General features: G+C 49.2%; 3 protein-coding genes across 14 annotated transcripts in view; all 3 read left to right on the top strand.

Moving 5' to 3' along the window:
* Positions 1-242: 242 nt before the first annotated feature.
* Positions 243-7,537, top strand: LOC102108594 (flavin-containing monooxygenase 1). Of its 2 annotated transcripts, none has more exons than XM_014257528.2 (9): positions 243-380; positions 2,011-2,182; positions 2,357-2,545; positions 2,629-2,791; positions 3,143-3,285; positions 3,596-3,795; positions 4,284-4,639; positions 5,202-5,274; positions 6,938-7,537. In XM_014257528.2, exons 2-9 carry the CDS (start codon positions 2,036-2,038, stop codon positions 7,209-7,211), a joined length of 1,545 nt encoding a protein of 514 aa, XP_014113003.1. In that variant the 5' UTR covers positions 243-380; positions 2,011-2,035; the 3' UTR covers positions 7,212-7,537. The 2 variants fall into 2 exon arrangements, with proteins under 2 accessions (XP_014113003.1, XP_005528790.2); XM_005528733.3 differs by having other exon boundaries at positions 6,431-7,075.
* Positions 7,538-7,768: 231 nt separating this feature from the next.
* LOC102108412 (dimethylaniline monooxygenase [N-oxide-forming] 4) lies at positions 7,769-14,044 on the top strand. Its single transcript, XM_005528732.3, has 9 exons — positions 7,769-7,951; positions 9,075-9,244; positions 9,523-9,711; positions 10,033-10,195; positions 10,689-10,834; positions 11,166-11,365; positions 11,552-11,904; positions 12,077-12,146; positions 13,344-14,044. The coding sequence occupies exons 2-9, from the start codon at positions 9,113-9,115 to the stop codon at positions 13,729-13,731; spliced, it is 1,641 nt and encodes a 546-aa protein (XP_005528789.2). The 5' UTR covers positions 7,769-7,951; positions 9,075-9,112; the 3' UTR covers positions 13,732-14,044.
* A 699-nt stretch (positions 14,045-14,743) lies between these two features.
* Positions 14,744-23,537, top strand: part of PRRC2C (proline rich coiled-coil 2C) — a 69,626-nt gene continuing 60,832 nt past the window's right edge. For 10 of the 11 annotated variants that reach the window (XM_088060378.1, XM_088060381.1, XM_088060380.1 and 7 more), the window contains exon 1: positions 14,744-14,820. The gene's annotated coding sequence lies outside the window, so the exon portion shown is untranslated. Of the gene's footprint in view, positions 14,821-15,342; positions 15,450-23,537 lie in introns of those variants that run through there. The other variant, XM_088060373.1, reaches the window with a different exon arrangement.

Raw genomic sequence — 23,537 nt, 5'->3', positions numbered from 1 at the left:
TGCTGTTTGTCTGCAGCTTAAGCCTCTTCTTGCCAAAGAAACCATGGGGCAAGTGCAAACATCCCACAGCTGGAGTGTGCCCTGGCACAGCTGGATTGTGCCCTGGCACAGCTGGATTGTACCCTGGCACAGCTGGAGCGCTCCACTCCCTGCCACCCCTCCAGGGATCAGCAGCTGGGCTGTCCAGCTTGCCCCAGAGGACAGCTGGACACTCCAGCCACTCCTCCCACAGTGAGTTGTGCAATTCCTGTGCCATGGCAAGGGCTGCCTGCCCTCCTCACCCCTGCCAAGCTCCATGTCTCACCCATAAATCCGCAGTGAGAGGAGCCCTCCTTTCCCACAGCGGAGGTGACACAGTGCACAGGCGACTCGGGCTGGAGGTAAGCGCTCCCAGAGGGCTGAAAAGCTTTTCCTCCCCTCTCTGCCCCACTCCTGAGTTTGGCTGCTTGCTGGGGTAGTGCGGAAAGCGTGGCAGGAACAGCCTGTCACACAAAAGCATGGCAGAATTGGTATTTTTGGGGTGTTTTTTGTAGCTTCTCTGCAGGAAGGTAGGGAATCAAATGGCAAATGTAGCTGGGAGGTGTTTGTGATAAAATTAGTTCCCACCTTGCAAAAAAAAAAGCCTCTCCCAAAACAGGTAACAGTGAGCAGCTCATGCTAGTGCTTTCTTCATTTACAAAGGAAAAAACACAGCTTTTATTCCAGCCTGGAAAAGCAGAGTATTCATTAGGTGTTGCTCTATGACTGAAAGTTGAAATAGTTCTGGAGAATCTGATAGGTTTTAGAAAATAATATGTCCAACTCCATTTTTTAACTGAAGAATTTATTTCTTTTTAAATCTTTTTCCTGATGAATGTACCATCCTCTGTGTCTGGTGGAAGCTGAAAGCTCTTCTCAGGCCAGAGGAGTTGGTACCATCCATAGTGACATCCTTAGTCATTATTCCTTAATAGTGAATTAATAACTCAATTGAGCAGGGTGCTCCCTCCAGCCCTGGGGTAAAACCACAGATTGCAGCAGCACCCCCAGGACACCTGTGGGGGGGTCCTGGCTCTGGAATTGTCCAGCCCAAGCCGCAGAGCCTGGCCATCATCCCTTGGTATTTTTATTTTTTAATTTATTTTTATTTTTATATTTTTTATTATCCCTTTATTTGGCACTACTGAGGATCAGGATCCATCATCCCCACTGGGAGTTTTGTAGGACTGGATGTCAACCCGGGGGCTGTTGCCTTTCAAACCTGGGGTGAAGCTGCTTTCAGCCCTGCAAGAGGCACAAAATCATCCTCAATCCAAGGTGTGCCAAGCCTGCAGCCTCTCTGTCAGCCTCAGCGGCCATGTCAAAGTCAGCATGATCTTCCCTGGGGATCAGGGACAGAACCCTGTCAGAAATGCAGAAACTGAACAGTCCCTGTGAATTTTTATTTATTTTTTTTTCCTCCTGAGAGAGGCAGATAGCCAAAGATCAAATACAAATATTTGCAGGATAGTTTTAACCCAGTTTATAAATAAAAACTGGCAGTGGATTGTGGCTCAACTACATACTTTCAAGGCCAGTTTCCAGGGCAGCTGCAGGGGTTTGAAAACAGCACTGTAAAAGTGGAGAGATTATTAAAATAAAGGGGGAAAAATTAAAAAAAAAAATAATTATTATTTAAGACATTTAATCTTACTCGTAAATGAAGAGCCCAGAATAAATTGGAATGAATTTTTTTTTTTATCTTTTTCCTGATGAATACACCATCCTCTGTGTCTGGGGGAAGCTCAAAGCTCTTCTCAGGCCAGAGGAGCTGGTACCACCCATGGTGACATCTTTGGTCACTATTCCTTAATAACTCAACTGAGCAGGGTGCTCCCTCCAGCCCTGGGGTTAAACCACAGATTGCAGCAGCAGCATGAAATGGTAAATTGGAATGACATTTGGGGGTAGCACATAGAGAAATTCCCTACAGAGGGCGTGCCAGGAGCTGCCCCCTGAGTGTGGGATGACCATCTGTGGGGTTTCTCCCAGGTTGAAGCCCCGTTCCCAGCCTGGGATGCCAGCAGAGGGCACAGGGATGAGAGTGGCCGTGGTGGGCGCGGGTGTCACCGGGCTGGCAGCCACCAAGTGCTGCCTGGATGAGGGGCTGGAGCCCACCTGCTTCGAGCAGAGCCAGGACATCGGGGGGCTGTGGCGCTACACGGTGAGCACGGGGGGCCTGTCCTCCTGCCCTGGGCAGCTGGGCAGGGTTAGGGGATGGTTTAGCAGGTGTGGAAGGGCTGTGAGAGTTTGCTGGGTGCTCATCTGCGCTCCCTGAGGCCGGGGGGACAGCGCCCAGCCCGGGCACAGGCTGATGCAGCCCGGGGTGCTGTGGCAGGAACACATCGAGGCCGGCCGGCCAAGCCTTTATCCATCAGTCATCAGCAACACTTCCAAGGAGATGTCTGCCTTCTCCGATTTCCCCTTCCCTGAGCACTTCCCGGTGTTCCTGCCCAACGCCCTGCTCCTGGACTACCTGCGGCGCTACGCCGAGCGCTTCGGCCTGCGGGAACGCATCAGGTTTGGGGTGAGCCGTGGGTACCCCGCTCTGCCCTGCTCCCCTACCCGAGCTGGGTGCCATGCTGACCTCGCTTCGCCCCCACGCTCCAGACCACCGTTGTCAGCATCCGTAAGCGCCCCGACTTTGCCACCACGGGCCAGTGGAACGTGGTCACCGAGGCGGGTGGGAAGCAGACATCGGACATCTTCGATGCTGTTATGGTTTGCACCGGCAATTTCTCAGAGCCGTCCCTGCCCCTGCAGTGTTTTCCTGGTATGGTATAGGGCTGCCTGTGGTTACCTGCTTCAGGGGCTGGGGAGAGAAGATTTTGGGGTTATTTGGGGGAAATCCTCTCTTTCTTTTCTTGCTTCTGCTTTCCAAACCAGCAATATTTTCTTGAGCTTTGGTGGCTTTGTCTCTGAGACCCCATTTTGGAAGGAAGCATCAATTCTGTGCATGGGATGGAGGGCTGGACCTCCCCGAGTCTCTGGTGGCCAGAGATTGCATTTCCTTGCTCTTGCCATCTGGATCGGGGTTATTTCTTTTTTTTTTTTACACCAGTTCACCCAACAAAATCCACAAATGCTCAAGTACTTCAAAGCTGTGTTTCTCTTTTCCCCCGAGGCATCGAGAGGTTCCGAGGGCAGTACTTCCACAGCCGGCAGTACAAGCATCCTGACGTGTTCCAGGGCAAGCGTGTCCTCGTGGTGGGCATGGGCAACTCGGGAGTGGACATCGCAGTGGAGGCCAGTCGTGTGGCTGCCAAGGTGCCACCACCCTGCCACCCCAGGGCTGTGGGGAGGGGGACACTGGGGACAGCAGCGTGCTGTCATCACAGGGACACGGTGTACAAGTATTCTTTCTGAGCCTGAATTTTTTTGGTCAAAAACCTACCTTGAAAACCAGCTGGTTTTCTTCTTGTCCCCTGTTTCACCTCCATCACCAGCAGCCAGGAGGTCTTAAAGGTGCGATCACTGCTTTGCCATTGCACGGCTGTCTGCGCTGTGCTCCTCTGAGGTTCTTTATAAAGGAAAAGCAGCTAATTCATCTCCTGAGCCATTGATCCTTCTCTCCCAGGTGAGCATTAGCACCACTCGAGGAGCCTGGCTGTTCAGCCGTGTGTCTGAGCACGGCTACCCGTGGGATATGGTTTTAAACACTCGCCTCATGAGCCTGATCAAGACCAACCTCCCCGGACCCCTCGCATGGTGGTTGATCAATCACAAGGCGAACCAGCGGTTCAACCATGAAAACTATGGCCTTCAGCCAGAGAAGAGGTAATTCTTGGTGGTTCCCATCCCATGCAGATGGGCTTGTGGTGTGGGCAGGGGAAGATATTCAGCAAGCAGCATCAAGCAATGCCCAGACTGGGGTGATCTCCAACAGGGAGGAGAAAATAAGCTGTAGCTCCCTTAAGCCATGGAAGATTGGGCATGCTGGAAAAGCCCAGGAAAGCCCAGAGGAGTTTTCCTTGTGAGGGTCTCTGGCTAAAGAGGAGAAGGAAGGCTTAAAGCATGGATCAGTTCTGGAAAGAGATGAAGAGCAACTGAGTGAAGGGAATAAGGCGGCAGGAGATGTCCGTGGCTCGCTCACGCTGTGGAACTGGGTGACATTGGTGACATGTTTGGAGGTGTGGGGCAGGGCTGTTTGCTCACAGAAAATGACATGGGGAGGTTTGAGCTGCTGGGCCTGGGGGGAGGAGGAGCAGGGGACCGGCAGGGCTCGTTTGTGGTGTCCCACTCTCAGAACCCCCGGCTCTCCGCAGATGGCCGGTGCGTGAGCCCGTGCTGAACGATGACCTCCCAAGCTACATCCTGACAGGCAGGATCACCATCAAGCCGGGCGTGAAGGAGTTCAAGGACAACTCAGTCCTTTTCCACAACTGCCCTGAGGAGGAGCCCATCGATATTGTTGTCTTCTGCACGGGCTACATGGTCTCCTTCCCCTTCCTGGAAGAATCCATCGTCAGGGTGGAAAACAAGCACGCCTCCCTTTACAAATACGTGTTCCCAACCCACCTGGAAAAGCCCACCCTGGCTGTCCTTGGGCTGATTAATTCTTTAGGATCCATCACACCCATAGTAGAGATGCAGGCACGCTGGGTGAGCCGTGTCTTCAAAGGTAGGGGAGCAAATGTGAGCTCTCCCTCAAATGTGAGCCCCAAAATGCAGCTCAGGCTGGACACTCCAGCCAGGGAGATCCCAGAGCTAAGAAGTTCAGAGCAGACAAGGGAGCATTTTCAAGGCTCAGGCTTCCCAAGTTATTTCACTTCAGCTAAGCTACAGCAACATGAGTGCGGGAAGAAACCTACCAAAAGGTGTTTTTTTGGGGGTTTTTATTAAAAATAGTGAGGATAACCTCCTGGAGGGCTGGGTCAGGACTACTCCACAGAGGTGAGAAGCTCTGGGGTTTCTCTTTGGGATGATCCTCTCTGGGGCTTGCACAGTTCATCTGACCCCACAACACCTCCCTGTGCCCTGACAGCACACATCTGTAAGAGCAGGAAAAGGTGTGAGTGAATTTGGAATAGTTTCTGACAGGATTGCCACTGCTGAATAAATTGCTAGCAATGAGACTTTCCTGCCCTCTCAGGGAAGGGATTCCCACATTTTGCATCACTGAATGAGTTCACAGTTCCCCCTGATGAGTTAAACTTGGTGGGATGCTCTCCTCTCTCTTCCAGGCTTGTGTCAGTTGCCTTCCCAGTCTGTCATGGAGAAGGAAGTAAATGAGAAGAAGAAAAACAAAGTCCAGTGGTAAGTCCTTTCCCAGAGCCCCAAAGATTTTTTGGTGGATTGAAAAATCCCTGGAGTTTTTGGGGCAGCTGCACAAGGGCTCTCACTCTGTGCCTGTTCCCTGTACACATGGCAGAGGAGAGGGGAGAATTCCCAGATCCAGCTTCCCCTTTACTCACTTGCAAAGAGCCAGTGTAACCTTTGATTTAACACTGATATTTTGCCTGTTGGTGACAGGAAGAAATTAATTCAGGGTACTCAAGGCAAAAGCTTGCTTGGGAATTGGGGAAGAACACCAGCATCCCCAGGGATTGAGAGATAAAATGGCAGAGAAATTAATGGTAATAAATGCAAAGTAATTCAGCTAGGGGGGAAAAAAGCCAACCCACAAGCAACGAGGTGTGCAGGCAGATTGTCTCATCTCTCAGCTTGGAGACCTGAGTCACTGTGAACAGGTGTCTGGGCACACTGGTGTGTGGTTCACAGGCAGGCAAAAGGCTGAAAAGGATTAGGGAATGAATGAGCCAATCCCAGGAAACCAGGTGACGTATAAATCCGTGGTTCACTTAAATAGCTGTAGGAGAAAAGGTGTAGAAGAGTGAAATACAGAATTGCACAGGGAAACTGCTGTACAATGCAAGGCTAAATGGATATGGGCTTTTTCTGACCTCTGAAGGTGGGACATGAAGCTGTGAACTCTGCAGAGAAGGTGAGCTGGAAGCAATTCTTCAAGTCACCATGTATTCTCACACTATTTGGTGGAAATGAACATGAGGGATACTAAAGGGTGCCACTTTTCTCGTGCTGCACGTGACTTTTCTGAAAAAAAGCCAAGGGATTTGGGTTTGAGGGATTGTTTTTTGTTGTTGTTGTTTTGAAAAAGATACAAAACCGGTTTGCCAAAGTCTGTTAACAAATACCAAGGGGAAGGGGGGGAACAGGTACAACTTGTGAATGAGGAAGTGAAAGATTGATGTGAGCCAGCCTCACTTCACAGGTGCTGTGTCATGTCCAGACAGTCTCAGGTACTGCACACACATCCAGTCCTTGCCTAAAAGGAGCCCAGCTGCATTCCAGAGGCAATTACAAGGATGCAGAGGACCTCCACCCCAGTTCCTCTAAGCCCTGCTGACACCCATCTTTCTCCTTGCCTCTTTTTCTTCTCCCATTCATTCAGGTTTGGTCTGACCTTTGACGAAGTCCTCAAAACCGAGTGGCTGGTCTACCTGGACACTCTGGCCTCCTTCATTGGTGCCAAGCCCAGCGTGCTGGGGCTGCTGTGCACAGACCCTTGGCTGGCCCTCACCATCTTTTTTGGCCCCTGTTCCCCCTACCAGTACCGCCTGAGGGGTCCTGGGCGCTGGCAGGGGGCACGGCAGGCCATCCTCACCCAGTGGGACCGCGTCCTAAAGCCCACAAGAACACGAGTCCCTGCTGGCTCCTCCAGCTTATTCCCTTCTCTCCTGGCTGTGGTGGGATTTCTTCTGCTCCTGGCTGCTGTGATTTTTGGTTTCCAATAGCTTTTAGAGAGTGGTTGTTTGTTGTTTGTTTGGGTTTTGTGTTTTGTTGTTGTCCTGAGGGATGTTAGGTCCGACAGTGTGCCACGGGACTGGGGAAAAGGATTTCAGGAGATGGCAACAAAATTTAATCTGCAGCCCTCAGCAAAAATCTTCCTCTGTTCCAGCTCAACCCCAAGCACAGCTTTGCAGACCTCATTAGCCAGGGATGGCAGCCTTGCCCAAGTGTCTGTTGCCCCTCTGCTCCCCTGCCTGCTGCCAGGAGCAGGGATTGATGGCCTGGATCACACAAGACAGGATGCAGTGAGGACAAGACCAGCAAAAGTGGTGGTGTGTCACAGGAGCAAAAGCACCCTGGAATTATCTGGGCTGCATGCACAGCTCAGGCTGTCCCTTCCTCCAAACCTAAACACTGTGACCCTAAAATCTCAGCTGGGGTAGAACTGGTGTATCTTGAATTGGTGCTGGGAGGTTGAGGTGGTTTGTCACACTTGAGCCTGTGGGGCTGAGCGCTCCTGGCTTTGCTTCCCTGCATGCCCCACCACTGGACAATCCTGAGGCTTTATTTTTGTGCATGGAGAGACTTGAAATGAATAAAATCTCAGTGGCTTTGGCAGGAGTGTGCTGTCCCGTCCTTGTGTGTGTGGGAAGAGCTGCGGGAGAGCCTGTGTCCGAGCTGGGGCTGTGTCACCAATTGCTGCAGGCAGCTCACGAGGCTGGGGCTCTCAGGGCTTTCCCTGACTCCCCAAAATGAGGCTGCACGGTGCTCCATGCCCCACATCCACTCTGTCTGCTGGCAAAGGAAGATGCTCTGCTGATCTCCTGGGGATGCCAAGGGAACGTGAGCCAGCACAGGCACCACAAAAGGGGATAGATCAGGACAACCCCAAGCTGCTGCCTGGGCTGGAGCAACGGCGAGTTACAGCGTGGAAATCCTTGCAAGCATGTTCCATTTGGGATTATCTTTGAATTTTCACTTAGCACTGCCACAGGGAGGTTGAGAACTTTCTTCCAGTGCATTTAAGTCCGCAGGGCAGGGGAATGAAGGTACAAAGGTCAGTGGTGCAAGAGCCGTGGCGAGCTGCGTGGACTTCAGCCTTCCCTGACAGACAACGGAGAGAGAAGCTGAAGAGAAGTTTGGCCAAGGGCTGAGCAGCAAAGGCACAGCGCTGTCCTGCAAGGTTTGCTCCTCTCTTCTCTTGGATGGCTTTGGCAGGGTTTAAAAGTGGGCAGACAGCTCTCCGGGGTTTTGGCATTCACTGCTGGCTTGGCTTTGCTGCTGGGGTGGGGAGAGGGGTGTTGCAGGGACCCTCTGGGGTAAAACCATCTGCAAGCAGTGCTGGAAAAGTGCAGTGGCTTCAGCACCCTGAGCTTGCCTACCCTGTCCTGAAGCCAAAGAAGGTTCCAGAAACGAGGCAGGCAACTGTGGGCATGTCCTGCCCTGTCCCTGCAGATCAAGGAGTGGCTCAGGCCAGGCTTGTGGATGCCAAAGTGTTTTTTTTGCCCCTCCCACATTTTTTCCCTGTCTTTCTTCAGTTTCCTCCAGTTTCTATTTATGTTAACTTACTTCTTGACACAAAACTGACAGAAAAAGTTATAAATTACTCTTTCTGCAGACTCTGAAGTAGGAGAATTTCTTATCTAATCAAAGTTCACGTGGATTCATTTTCACCGAGTTTTTTTGCTTCCCCAGTCAAGCTTGGTGTAGCTCAGTTTACACACCCTGGATTCAAGTTCCTCCCATTTATACCCAACGTTTCCAGGGTTTCTTACCTTTTGTATATCCTGTAATCCCAGCCCAGTGCTTTCATGGAGCTGTCTAACTTCTGAATGGCTGTGCCGTGATCCTGCTCAGTCAGGCATTGCTTTTGGGGTTTTTTTTCCCTTTTTTTTTAAACCCTTTTTGTTTTCAAGAGATTGCTCTTTAATGGGAAATTAAAAAGGAAAGCCTGAAAACGAGCCAGCTTAGCTGGAGTTGTTTCTCACAAAGATTTCGGGAGGATCACTTTGTGCAACTTCTTTGCATACCCTGGGCTGGGCTGGGAAAGGGAATAAATTGAAGCAGCAGCAAAACAGTGAGGTTTAAAAGCGCTTCCCTTTTCCTCCCCATGGAGGAGGGAGGTTTAGCACAGCAGGAAGGGCAATGAGCAGGATCTGTGCACAGCACTTGAACCAGGAGTGGCTTTCTCCCAGGACAGTTTTCCTTCGTGGACACCAGCAGGCAGAGAAGACCAGGGGCGTTTTGCTGGGGATGGGAAGAATGGACTGGCATTTCTGCTGAACCCTGGGCTGTTGTTTTTCCAGCTGCTCTCACGCCAGCCTGTCACCTGCTGCAGGCCAGCATGGTCCGGCGTGTGGCCGTGATCGGGGCCGGGGCTGGGGGCTTGGCCTCTGTCAAGTGGTGCCTGGAGGAGGGGCTGGAGCCCACCTGCTTCGAGAGCAGCGAGGACATCGGCGGCGTCTGGCGCTACACGGTCAGTGCCTCCAGGGTTTGTCCCCATCCCTTTCCTTGGATGCTTTTTGATTGCAGCAAAGAGGAAAGGGTGGCCACGCCGTCAGGGACTGTCCCTATCCCACTGATGGGGCTTCTCCTGATGGAGAAGGAAATGGAGGGATCAGAAATGATTGTCGTCAGGTGCTAGTCCTGGTTTGTTCCTTGCACCAAAATGCGAGGAAGAAAAATACTCGTGTACTTCATGTGGAGAAATTCTTTCCCTGCACACCTGGAAACATCACCCCTGGCTTCACACAGGACTCCACAGACAACAGGAGAATCAGTGTGTACCACTCAGTCATCACCAACACCTCCAAGGAGATGTCCTGCTTCAGCGACTTCCCCTTCCCCGAGGATTTTCCCAATTACCTGCCCCACAGCCTCATCCTGGAATACTTGAGGATGTACGCCCGGCACTTCGACCTCCTGCGGCACATACGCTTCCAGGTGAGCAGGGACCCCAAACCCCACGGGGAGAAGAGCCATGGGTAGCTGCAGATTCCATGTGGGACGGGACAAGGCCGGGTGCCAGCCAGCAAGGCCCACGCGCCTTTTGCGCCCTGAAGGCAGCCTTTAGGAGTGTTTTAAATAAAGCTGCTCGAACAGTGGCTTGCTGTCACCAGGGGAAAGGTGCAGGGTGGGATTTAACAGCTTCAGGGGTGGCACACAGCTCCCCAGGGACACAGCCTGCAGCCCCAGCCTTTCACAGGCACGTCTCAGAAACACGGTGCGATCCCTGACCGCTGTTTTGTTGGGTTTCTGTGCAAGACAACAGTCCTCAGCGTGAGAAAGCGCCCGGATTTCACCACCTCAGGCCAGTGGGAGGTGGTCACCGAGGCTGACGGTGTCCGTGAGTCCCACACCTTCGACGCTGTCATGGTTTGCATCGGCCACTACCAGGAGCCCCACCTGCCATTGGCTTCTTTCCCAGGTGAGCCCTGTCCCAGCAGTGGGGTTGCCCCTCAGGGTTTTCCCCCCCATAGGTCCCCTGGTTGTATTTTCCTCTGCAAGCCTGCCTGCTCCATGATCCATACTGCAGCAGGCAGGACCCTGACCCCTTGGAAATGGTGGGGGGACATTCCAGGGAATGGGGAATGGGGGAAAAAAGATGCAGCCAGGCTTTTCCATTGGGATTTGCAAAGCAAGATTGAGCCAAGGGGGTGCAGGGGACGGTGCAAAGCTGTGCCAGCTGTGCCAGGGACTTCCATGGGCTTCTCAGCTGGAAGCAAAGGTGGGAGGTGGGGAATCCATTGGGATTTGCAAAGCAAGATTGAGCCAAGGGGGTTGCAGGGGACTTCCATGGGCTTCTCAGCTGGAAGCAGAGGTGGGAGGGGGCTGAGTTGGAGGCTGCAGAGGATCTGGGCACAAGGCTGGGGTGGGTAAATGTATCTGGCAGTAAGAGATGCTCCCTGCTCTCTGCCTAGGCATTGAAAGCCGCTTCAAAGGCCAGCGAATGCACAGCTGGGAATACAGAGATGTGCAGGATTTCCGAGGAAAGCGGGTCCTGGTGGTCGGCATCGGCAACACCGGCGGTGACCTTGCGGTGGAGCTGAGCCGTGTGGCTGCCAAGGTACAGCTCCCTGGTGGCCCAGACAGGGACTGTGAGAGCCACTGGGTACCACAGGGAGCTTTGCCCTCGTGTTTCTCAATAAATTCCACTTCTCCTTGAGGGCGGTTGAAGGAGCTTTGCAGCTCCTGGGGAGTTTGGGCCGCCTGAGGAGTGGTGATTGAGCAGCTTTGGGGACCTTTATCAAAGCCACCACAAGCTGTTTGGTTCGTCTGGAACCTTGCCTTGGGTTAACTCAGTGTTGGCTCAAGTGCAGGAGATGGGATTTGCCGTTCAGGACAACACCAACAAGGTGCCTGGGCAGGAGGCTGAGGCCTTCCTTTCCCCCCACCAGGTGTTCCTCAGCACCAGGAGCAACACGTGGGTCGTCAGCCGGGTCTCAGAGAACGGCTTCCCCTTAGACATGGTCAGCACCACCCGCTTCAACCACCTCCTGGACTGGCTTCTGCCATCAGCCCTCATGAGGAGGATCAAGTTTCGGAAGTTCAATTCATGGTTCAACCACACAAACTATGGCTTGGCTTCCAGCAAAAGGTGTTTTTCCCTGATTGGTTTGTTGGGTGGTCAGGGGGTCTTTATAATATGAAATGCTTAATTTTCAGTTTGGGGGGGATATTTGTGGAATAGCAAATTGGAGGGGAATTCTGACTGTAAAAAAGAAGTCATTTGAGGTCCCTCACAGATGCTAACACTGCTGCCTTCTTTTCCCCACTGCACAAGCTCTAAATTTAAGATGATTATCAATGAAGAGCTGCCATTCTGTCTCCTCTCTGGGACTGTGGTGCTGAAGCCAAAAGTGAAGGAGTTCACTGAAAGCTCTGCTGTTTTCGAAGACGGGACAACCGAAGAAAACATCGACGTGGTGCTCTTTGCCACGGGCTACAACTTTACATTCCCCTTCCTCGAGGAGTCTGTTCGCAGCACCATCGATGACAACCGTTCCCTCTACAAACGTGTCTTCCCTCCCCAGCTGGAAAAGCCCACGCTGGCCATCATTGGCTTGATCCAGCTGACAGGCTCCATTATGGCAGGATCAGAAATGCAGGCTCACTGGGTGACAGGGGTTTTTGCAGGTAGGAGATGGGGGAGATCTTCTGGGTGGGAGGTTTGGTGGCCATGGGAATCAGCAGCACCACAGCCTCTGTCCACTAGCTGCATCCACACCTCAGGAAAGGTGTTTGGGAAAGGGCTGAACACTTCCTCTTATAAGGTGCTGCTGGAGCTTGCTGGTCTCTCTGCTCTCAGGCTGGAACAAGCTGCCTTCCCCCAGCAGGATGACAGCTGAGGTTGTGAAGAGGAGGCCACCAGTCAAGAGGTGTGTGATGCTCCTGCACTCGGGATGAGACAGATGCTGTGTGCAGGATAACCTCAGGGAAGGAAGGGCTCAATGGCAGACATGGAAGGGACCTGCTCAGTGAGCTGGGAAAATGCCCTCGTGGCTCCTTTATGGAACAAGGCACCATAAGCTTCTCTGGAGCAGTTTATGACAAGACCTGAGGGGCCTGCAGCTCCCCTTCCCTCTCTTCCCATCTCCTTTGCTCCCCCCCTTAATCTCTTCTTCTCTGGAGATCCCCCTCTGCCAGGCCTCCAAGCCATGTCCTTGTTCCCAGCATGTCAAGAGGGAGTTTTGCTTTCCTCCAGACTAAGGGTGCCATCTCGTGGCTTCTCCCTCCCAAACCCAGGCAGCTGGGACCGCTGGGTTCCACCCAGAGCCCCCAGTGGAGCCGGGCAGGGCGGGTGGGGGACAGTTTGTGTCACTTTTTGGCAGGTCAAGGTGAGTATTCCACCAGCTGTGTGTGTGGGGGGGGGAGCTAACAGTTGGCACTGGGATTTCACAGGAGGTGGAGATGTGTCCATCCTAAGGACATCCCAAGGATGTGGGATGGATGCTGATGGAGCACAAGGGGACCTCGGGGTGCAGGCTGGGTTGGGTCTGCCAGCAGGGCAGGGCTGGCTCATGGGACACTGGGGAAAAGCTGGGACAAAACAGGAATTACGACCAGGAGCCCCAGTGACTGCACCAAGATGCTGTTACACAGAAATATGGAAGCCTGAGGTGCAAAGGAAACAAACTTGAGGCTGCCTCAAATTTTCCTGAAGCAGATCAGCACTTATCTTTCTAAGGTTATGAAAGCAGAAAAATCCCTCCCAGCATGGGAAGCTTTCTGCATTTCCCAGATTCTCCCAGTCCCCTTGGCATTCTTATCTCTGGAAGTCTACATCTGAACGTCAGGGAAGGACATTTCAGGGGTAGTTGTGGCATTACTGTTAAGTTAGAACTGATTTTGAAGCCACAACTATGCTGCAGCGACAAAACAGGCTTCTGCTTATTCCCTGCCCCAGGGAACTGCTGGGACTGACCCCACAGAGGCTCTTTGGCTTTATTTGGGGTTAAGAAAGCTCTGCCCCAGAGACTGGGGCTCACCTGAGCCCAAGGTTTTTGCTTTCCATGGAGCTGGGAGCTGAGACAGGATGGTGCCATCTGACTTTTATTTCTTATGTCCCATTGAAGGAATCCATCCGAGAGGGAGAACCTGAAGATGAGTTTTATCAGCTACATGGACGAAATCGCTGCGTGTGCTGGGGTAAAGCCCAGCGTGTTGAGGCTGCTCCTGACAGACCCCCAGCTGGCCCTGGCCATCTTTTTTGGGCCCTGCTCACCCTACCAGTACCGGCTGGTGGGACGGGGCAGGTGGAGCGGGGCCAGAGCTGCCATCCTGACCCAGTGGCAGCGCGTGCTGAAGCCCTTGAGAACTCGGGTGGTGGATGACAGCTCCAACAGCTCCTCCAGCTGGTGCTGGATGTGCCTCCTGGCCCTGCCAGCAGCTCTCACCGCAGGTTTTCTCCTCTCTAAATACCCCCAACCAAGCTGGAGCCCCTGGGCAGGTCCTCAGGTGTAGAAGGAACCCGGAGAGCCGCAATGTCAGGTGGTGTGGAGACGGTGCAAAGCTGTGCCAGGCGCTGCCAGAGGGCTGGAGGTGGCACCAGCAGGAGCCTGGGGCTGGCTGGGGCCCATCCACTTCCTGCTGCTGTTCCACCAAAGGTCACACGGAATGTTCACCCTGAACCACTCCAGGATGAACTGCTGAGCATGAGGCCAGCCTTCCTTCCCCCACGCTCCCTAAAATTTTGGCAAGACCCACACCACCTTGAGATTTTGTGAAGCGTGACTTGTCGAGAGCTACTTCTGCGTCTGGTAACTTTTGGGATGTGAAAGAGGGAGCCACAAATAAATCTCGCAGATTTGTGATGGATGGTTTTATTAAGGACTTGTTATCAGGGTGTGAAGTGGATCCCAAGTTGTGGCAGAAGGGAGAGTCTTGCCCTTATAGATATATATAATCTATATATTAGATAGAAATATCAACAAACATGATATATAAGAAATGTTATATACATTAATATATTAATACATAATAATAAATTGTAAATACAGTGACGAATCCAAACAAGTAAGCATCCCCTGCCATTGCCCAAGCAGCCTTAGGATTATAGGGAACCCTGAATTTCCAGGATGGGAACCGGGATGGAAACTGAGATGGGGCTGGGATGGGAACCAGGATGGGGCCGAGATATGGACGGGATGGAAACTGGGATGGGAACCGCGATGGGGCCGGGATGAGAACTGGGATAGGGCCGGGATGAGAACCGGGATGAGAACCGGGATGGGGCCGGGATGAGAACCAGGATGAGAACCGGGATGGGGCCGGGTCCGCGCGGCCCCGCCCTCCGCCCCGCGCCGCCAGGGGGCGCACCTGTCCCCGGGAGCCCGCGCGACTGCGGCACGGCGCAGTCACGTGGTCGGCGGCGCGGGGGCGGGACGGGCGGCGCGCGCCGTGCGCGGTGACGCCAGACGTCGTTGGCGCCCGGCTTGGCCGCCCGCCATCTTGGCCCCTGTGTGTGAGCGGCCGAGGCGGCGGCGCCGGGAGAGGCAGCGGCCCCGCCGGCACCGGGACCCTCGGGCAGCCGAGCGCCGCCTTGCGCGCCCGGTAAGCGGCGGGGCTCCTCCGCTTCACCGCGGCGGAGTGCGGGCCGGGGGTGGGGCGGCGGCGGCGGGAGCGGGGGGGCGGCGGGCGCCGCATGGCCCCGGGCGGGGGCGGCTCCCGCCCGGGCGGGCCCGCGGCCGGCGGGTGAGGGGCGCCCCGGGCCGGCACCGCCGCCGGGCGGAGCGGGGCGGGCAGCCGGGCCGGGGCTCGCTGGGCGGCCGGGCCGGGGCTCGCTGGGCCGCCCCCCATTGGCGCCCGGGGCCGGCCGCGCCCCGCCGGGCACAGCCCGGGGGCGGCGGGAGGGGCGGCTGCGCTGGGACCGCTCCTGCGGGGGTGCTGCTTCCTTCTCCCGCCCGCCTTTCTGCCTCCCGCTTTTCCCCTTTTTTTAACGGCGTTTGGTCTCCCCTTTCCTCTCTTCCCCTCTCCTTCTCTTTCTCCCTTTCTCGCTCCTCTGGAGACCCTCGAGGAGCGCGCCGAGCCCGGCGTGCATCTGCGCTCACTTGGTGGCTGTGATTCTTCCTGCAGAAACGCGGGGCACGAGCAGCCTTTCCGTGAGGGGTGCTGGAGGCAAGGCGCCTCGCTTTTCCAACTCTGAAATACGCATCCACGGTTCTTTCACTCTTCGCCCTACGGTAAAAGGCGGTTCTTGGGTGGTTTGATGCAGGACTGAGTGAAGGAAGGCATTGTTTGTGCTCCCGGGGCCAGGATTTGTCGGGGTGGGGTGGTCAGAGCCAGGGGTGTTCTCATGGATAGCGCTTAAAGAATGGTGAGAGCGTGAGGTGAGATGACACGGCTGAAATTCAGGCAGTTGGTCTGCAGTGGGCATAATCCAGGGATGCAGGGATTGAAAAATTTGGAGGCTAAAAGTGGCCCAGATGATTTCCAGTTCCCTTCCTGAGGACGGGGACATGCATGAGAGCATGGTGCTGGGTGCTGAATGGAGCATCGTGTTTTTTCTTTCCTTTTTCTGTTTTACGTGGATGTTCTGTAAATATATTCTTTGGTGGAACATCTAAAACTCAGATGACTTCAAGAAAGAACTGTTCCTCCTGCCCTGATTATTTGGGTTAGATAGGTATATTACTGGAAATTAGCAATATTTCCCATAGAAGGAACAGGGCTGTAATTTTTAATAGTTTTATTTCTTGTGCAATGAGGCGCCTGGCCTACTTGGTGTCTCATCTTACAGAGCTCTGCTCAGACAAGAAGTTGCTTCTGAAGGGGCAGGAAACAGGACATGATCTCATTTGTCCATGTATGAGAAACAAAAGGATTGACCTTATATACTCACTGCCAGGAGCTCTATGTGGCTCTCAGATTGTTTTTTTTTAATTCTGTAGTTTAGAGAATTTTGCTTCTGCATTAATTTTGTGGTGTTTTCGGTGCAACTCTGCAACTGTTTTATGGAGAATAAAGAATCCCAAGAGTTTTGGGAGTTGTTTGATCTGGATGAATGTTCAGTGGAAAGGTGGTTTGGTGATATGGGCTTGAGAGGTCGCTCTTTAAACTGAAGTGAGAGTTTGGTTCTCTCTTAGGCCACTGCTTTAAGACCAGGATTGAGGCTCTGTCTGCCACCTCAAACTCTGCCTCGGTGTGTGGTTACGATCCTTATATGAAGTTCTTGGCTTTTGTAGATAATAGCCCATGAAATATGTATAACTCAATATAGAGTTGCTTCTGTGAGTCTTGGTAATATAAATATTCTGTGTCTTGGTAGTTTAGTAGCAATTTATAATATCTTTGCTCCCATTTAGACTTTCCATAATGGGAAGCCTGTTTTTTTTTGTAGAGCTGAACAGTTACATCAGTCTCCAGTTTTAACTTGGGCTCCTGGTCCAATGCTACAGATTTCAGGGATGCACCTTCCATAGGTCCTAAGGCAATTCCAAAGGGAGCTCCCATGTCGCTTTGAGACTGTCTGAATGAATGCTGGGTGGCAATTAAGGGAAAGAATGGAAGTCAAAGCAGGATTCTGTTCTATGGGGTCGACTTTAGCCAGGTGTTCTGCAGTACTGGGAACACAATTTCTTTGTTCCAGACGGATTTCCAGGCTAAGGAACAGCAAGGATGTGAGAGTGGAGAGAGGGTAGGAAGCGGAGACTAAATACCATATAAGGGGTGGTGTGGAGAGAATGAGGAGATAAAAATCTTGCAGAAGAATTAAAGCCTTGCCCAGTGTGCTCTTGCAGAGGGATAAACCCTTGTCTGGTGGATTGGGGATGTGAGAAAAGGAAAAGCACTTTTCTTCCTTTGGCTGACATCTTCAGAGGTTCCTACAGTAGTAGAGGGTTTGAGGGGGAAAATCTCCACCACGTGAAAATGCATCACCTTCCCACTCGTTGAGGATGGATGTTGGGCTTGTAATGACGGGACTGCTGGTGGTGTTTTACTGGTAGAACCAGTTCATCTTCTGTAGGAAATTTTTCCTTTGCTCAGCTTTGTGCTCTCATTGTTTCTTGGGTTTTACAAAATGCAGTAGGAGCTCACGGGTGAAAGTAGTGTAAAAATAAAATCTGAAATTCGTGTGAGGAGGTGGGAGAAAATAATGCTCTGAGTATCGGTGAAATGAAAATGGAGTGCACAGGAGTCTTAAAAAATGCATCAAGAGTAGAGAAAGATGAAGTCCTAATAAAAATCAGATGAAGACAGCTTTTATGTCTATGAAGAACAGGCTAACAGAAATAGACTGTTTTTATTACAAATACCTCAACCATTACATAACATTCTAAGTAAATGCTAACGAGCTCGTCTGTTACAGATTGCAAACACATACTAAAGGGAGAAACTGTTTAACATTCACATTGTTCATGGTTTAAATTATCTGACACTGTCTTGATTAACGGGAAAATTAGAGTGCAGAATCAGCCTTACAAGTCTTCAGTCCGAGGCATGATGGTGATAAATCTTAGCTGATGTGTATTTGGAAATAATGTGGGCTTCATTTTCAGGGTCTTCCAGCATCAGAGACAGGAGTGGCTGCACTTTATATTCAGCTACAATAAATGCGCAAGTACTGCCTGAAGAGCTGAAGTCCTGGGTAACTGAGACAAGCGGGGTCTCTTAAATACCAATTTAATCAATCTACAGCTGATTCCTAAGTGAAATGGCAGCCTTACTCAGATTTTACCTAGTTAGGCTATAAATTGTAGTTCAGCAATCACTAGGCTGTCCATATTTTGCTGCACTGCTTGCTTAAGTTAGCAAACCAAACTTTCTTGCTTAGAAAAGCAGCCCTTTTTAAGCTGTCATCATAAAATCATATAAACCACTGCACCTTGCGTTAAAATTCATATTTTGTAAGTATGTGTCTGTTGCTAGATTTTATTGTTTCTAAATTTTAACTTACAATTTCAGTCTACAGTCATAATTTCAAGGAATGTTTGCAGATATACTGCAGCATGTTTTAAGATATACTTAAACTGATTGGAACCTTCAGTTAAGGTGGAAGTGCAGCAACATTTACTTTTTGTTAGAGAAGCCAATAATTTCCTTCCAGTTAAAGACCTGATACTGCTTTAGGACTTCTGTTTCAAACTCACCAGCTACTCCACTGAAGGACCTCAGTCTTAATATCAATGAATTGATGCTTTCATTTTGAAAAAGAGTAAATACTGATTTACAGGGCTTGTTTTTTAGTCATGTTTAGGACAGTCTGTGCTTTGAATAGGTGCACAGCAGAAGTCCTCTAATGAAAAGGAACAAAAACATTTTCTCTTGACAATGCAAGTAAGAAATACTTTAGCAAGAAAAGCTTGCCTATGGCTTGTGGCATTTATAAGTGGTTGCTTTGCTGGAGTTAAGAGATGTTTTTTATGCCACAGATGCAGCATGGACAGAGCTTTGGATAACAAAAAGTTCCTTGATAAGTATTTTGATAATGTGTTGAGCCTGAATTATTTACTGCATCATGAAAGCAAAGTGTCAAGGGATGTGAGGGTTTGTTTTTGTTGGGTTTTTTTTCTGAGCAGACTAAACAGAGAATCAAGAGCAAGTGAAGATGTTAAACCTTGTCTGCAGCCATTTGGCAGATGCAAGTTAAGTTCCATGGGAAATGGATTCTCTAGTGCTGAGAGATGCATAAAGCTGGCTGTGCTGATAAGGCTTTTTAATTTTAGCTTCTCATCTTCTTATTTTCCTTTTTTTGTGGTCAAATCCAGTCTAAAACAGAGGTCTGAAGTTGAGCCCTACTGTAATTAACTGGTGTTGTCCAGAGCTGTTGCCAGTGTGGTGTTGGCAACTGCATCTCTTCCATGCTGAGCATTCTTCAGTGAACAAGGAGATGTGTCTGTTCCAAGAAATTAGTGAGTCACAGGGAAAAGCATGTAACCAGAGATCCAGAGGATAATGGACAGCAGGTAGAAGAGACTGAGCAGCTTTGAACTCTTTCCAAGCTGGACCAGACCAGGGAGCAAAATTCTGCCACCTTTATATGCATTGGTGTGAATTTTTTTTACTGGTGCTATCAGTGTGTTACAAGCTGGAGCATTTGGCAACCCTGCCTCTCACTGTCACAGTGGGAGTATCTGAAAAACCTTCAAAATATGCTGTAACAGCTCTTTAATACAGAGAATAAATTAATGTTTATTTTTGATGTATGTGAGTCAGGTTAGCAATATGATAGGAGTAACAGGCAACAAAGAATTTGGGCGAGGTGGGAAGTTTTGAACGTGGTGACAAGTAGCTGAAGTCATTACATAACTGATTAGAGTCACTGTTGTGGGCTTTTTTTTTTTTTATAATGGTGAGGTTGTAGAAGACTCCAGAAAACTGTTTATTCTGTAGGTTCCTACTGTTGAGTGCTTCTGTCTTCAGGCTGGACTCTTCAACAACAAAAATGCCTTGAGAAGATGAACAGAAAAGAATTAGGGGGAAAAAATGGCAAAAAAGTTTGCACATGTGTTCTAAAGAAGAGGGGGAATCCTTAAGGATGTAGCCCTAGAGTGGTTCTTGTGCACTGTCAGAATATTCTGAAGGAGCTCATGGACAGAGGAGCTTGCCTGAACATTATTTCAAAGCAACTTCTAACAAATTTCCAAAATAACACCTCTTAGGTTTAATTATTTCTTATTTGAGGATTACCTTATGAATAGGGGCTTTGAATAAGTTATGTATAAAAATTTTTACATATTTGCAGTTGAGGTCAGGGATACTTGAAAGGCAAAGAAAAGCATGATGAAAAATCTACTGTTCAGTGTTGTTCCTGGGGAAGAATGCTGAAAAAAGGTGTCACTTCCTCTGTGAAAAAAATACTGATTATTTCAGTGGGGCTTGGAAATTGTGGTAAAGGATCAGGAAATGGAAGTTTTGAAAGAGATTCCTTGAGTTACTCCCAGTAAAGGAGTGGTTTAACTTTTTTCTCCTAATTTTTCCTGCTCTGTTCCACTGTCCAAGTCTACATGGGGTGGGTGGGAAGGGTTGAAATTGTGCCACCAGCTCAGTGAGGGCTTGTAATAAACTGCTTTTGGGGCAATTTATTTGTAAATAAACTGCTTTGTAATAAAGGGGCTTTTGCAGCAATTATTAAAGTGGAAAGGAAAAATGAAACAGTGGAAAGATGGGTATTGGCTGTAGATGGCTGCAACTTCTGCTCATCTGTTGGGAATTTGGTCCTTTTTCATGTACTTAGAGATTTTCTTTTATCAGCTTCCTAAAAGGAAGTGTTTTGCACCAACTTAGCACTGGGACTGACTTCAGGAGTCACTCCTGCTGCTGTCTCTGGTAACTTCTCCAGGCAGAGGAGCAGATCCTGAGCACTGCTCACCCTGTGTGAGGCTGCTGCTGTGCCCCTCACTGGGTTTGTCTTTTTGTCCCCCTTTTCTCAGCCTGACCCAGCAGCCACTACTCAGTGCCACCAAGGAGGATGCTCCCCATGTCACTTTGTGTGTGGCAAGAAGGGGTTTGCTGATATTTTTGCCTTTCCAGGCTTCTGCTGGATGGTGTGGTTCAGTTGAGCAAGAAACAAAGTGGTGCTTGTGACAGTCTGCTGTGTGTGTTTGTCATTTTTTTCAGGGATTGTTTGTGATCCTAACCATTAACAGATGCCTTTACAGAGAGCTGCTGTGGTTTGGATAAACTGATCTAAATTAGCTATTAAGAAGCCTGGTGAATAGTTGTAATTTTTTCAGTTAAAAGTCCTTCTGACTGGTAAGACAGGTCATGGTAGTCTTCTGTATTCAGAGAAGAGTGCTGCCTACCAGGCTGCTGTTTGAATCCTGCACTTTGATAGCAGGTACACAGCTTGTTTCTGCAATAATTTGCCTTAATTTATTCCCTTATCTTATTCTCAAATAGGCAGTTGATTCAGTTTCATGAGCTTTGAAGTTTTCTCATTCTTCCAAATAATGGAAGTTTCTTTAATAAATGGTTTTGCAAAACTTAAAAATAAGTCTCATTTGGCATCTGCAAGTTGAAAAGCTAATTGGGCGAAAGCACTTACATTGTTCTGTTCCCAGAAATAATGAGAACACATATCATTATGATGGTCTCTTTAATTCTATAGAAACTGTTTGGGGTTTTTTTTTCTGGCCCTGGCTTCCTTCCAGAACTTCAAAATTCCTGCCTCAATTAAAAATTTACCATTTATGAAAGTTTCTTAACCAACTGCATAAAACTGGAAAATCAAAAATCTGTCTTCCAAAAAATGCTTAGTCCTTGGTGTCAAAGAACTCAGAAGAGGTTTGTGGAGACATTGTCAGGCTAAGAAGAAATAAAATAGCCTGCTCTAAAAGTGACCTGCAGAGAAATCTGGGATGTTAGGTTTTCAGAAAAGAACAGATTTTTAGTTGCAATATGTTTGGTAATCTAGTGAAACATCTAAATTGTAATTTGTGTCTGAGGATTGTCAGCACATGGCCAGGACAGCTGTGTTGGGTTGGTGCATTGCCTTTGTCCTGTGCTGGTTCTCACTTAGGTGGGACTCCCACTGTCATTCTCTTTACTGGAATGCCTTGAAAAATCCTTTCTGGCAGAGAAACTGATAATTTGAAAAGGGCTGAGACTTGAAGGAATGATTCTAATACAGGTTTTGGTATCTAATACAGGTTTCTAATAGGTTTTGGTAATTACTCTTCACTTGCATTCAAGCTGTGGTTGTGGTGTTAAGTTTCTCTCCACTGGTGTGGTTCATGAGAAAATGAACTGGACATTTGCTGTGCTGTATTTACCTGCTCACTATATTCCTCTGTGGTGTTCTCATCCTACAGTTTGGAGTCTTTGGCCTCTGGAAGCTCTTTATTCATGTATCTGTGAGAAATAAGGTTTGTTTTGCATTGCTGCCTTGCTGTGCCTCAAGCCGAACTGGGAATTGCTCTGAAAAGATCTGGACAAGTCTGATGGTCATTACTCTTGGAATCTGCAAGCAGACATGTGGAGAACTGTTTGATTAATCATGACACCACATCACCTCCATCTGCAGTGGGAAGCTCTCTGGGATAAATTCAGCTTTACAAACCTGTTCCTGTACAGACAGAATAAGATTTGCTGGAATGTTGAGGCTGATGTGCCTCTACCAGGATCAGTCTGGACCATTCCAGAAGAGGGGAATGCTGAATCCAGGGTGCATTTGGGCTAGTGGCATATCCAGGGTTGCTGATCCTCGTGATTTTGTGGTGCCTGTGCAATCAGGTTCACAACTTCAACCTTCAAGTCCCTTCTCTTTAGTACTTGATTGCATGCAAATTCCATCACTCTGTTATCCTAAAGAACTGTTCCTCATGTTGCAAAGGAGTTTGAAAAAAATGACCAAAGTAAATTTTCTAAACTCAGAAACCAAATTAAAATCACTTCTGCCTAGAATTTTTAAGCCAGTCATCATTTCTCTTTTTTTTTTTTGCTAAGGACTGGAGCCTTAAGGCTGATTCTGGACATCATGTGTTTCATTTCTTCAAGGTACTTGACTACCAGAGCAGGATTTCTGTAGGAGTCTTGCTTAAAAGTTCTGCTGCTTGAGGTGGCAGATGTTGGGTTTTCAATTCAGAATAGTAGAAGAGCTTTTGTTGAAACTCTCTGGTGATACTTGTACCATTCTTCATTATCTAACCTCTGGAAATTCAAAGACTTACCAGGCACAAAATTCACTGAAGGGAGTTTGTTAATTTGACCTTGTTTGATGCTACCCTTTGAAAATCAGTATTTTTTAAAATCAATTTCTAATTTAATTGTATAGTTATCATTAAAATACAAATAGTATTTAATTAAAAAGCTAAAGCAGAGCTATTATAGCTTCTGCATGTGTAGTAGTTGAGAACTGAATTTAAGATTTTAGGGAGGAACTTCATTGATTTCCTGGATTTCTGCATTGTTCTAGGTAATGTTTAGATAGTATTTGTCAGGCTTTATTTGATGCTCTAAATATAAACATAAAAAAAAAAAAAAAACCTGACTAAATGAAATGAAAACTGCTTTATTCCCCCCCAGAGTTCTTAAATAGCTGCACTGGCATCATTCTGCCTGTGACAGGAACAAATGGGACCAGAATCTCTCAGTTACCTGAGGTCACCTAAAAAGGAAAAGATTTCATAAGCAGAAGAAATACCAGAAATTATCTTAACTGAAAGAAAGCAGCTGTGTGACACACGAAAATATTCAGTGCATTTTTGACAGTTTTATTGCCAGTGTGAGTTTAACCTGTCTGTGGCTTTTTAATCCCTTGTTATGTGGACACATTTAAGTCATGCTGATTCTGCTTGATCCTACTGATCAAGCTTCTTTTGCTAGGGCTG

This window comes from Pseudopodoces humilis, chromosome 10 (genome assembly GCF_049639895.1).
Source record: "Pseudopodoces humilis isolate 2021_Gansu_Grassland_sample_001 chromosome 10, ASM4963989v1, whole genome shotgun sequence".
Lineage (NCBI taxonomy): Eukaryota > Metazoa > Chordata > Aves > Passeriformes > Paridae > Pseudopodoces > Pseudopodoces humilis.
The sequence above is the reverse complement of the archived record's forward strand: the minus strand, read 5'-3'. Positions and strand labels throughout refer to the sequence as shown.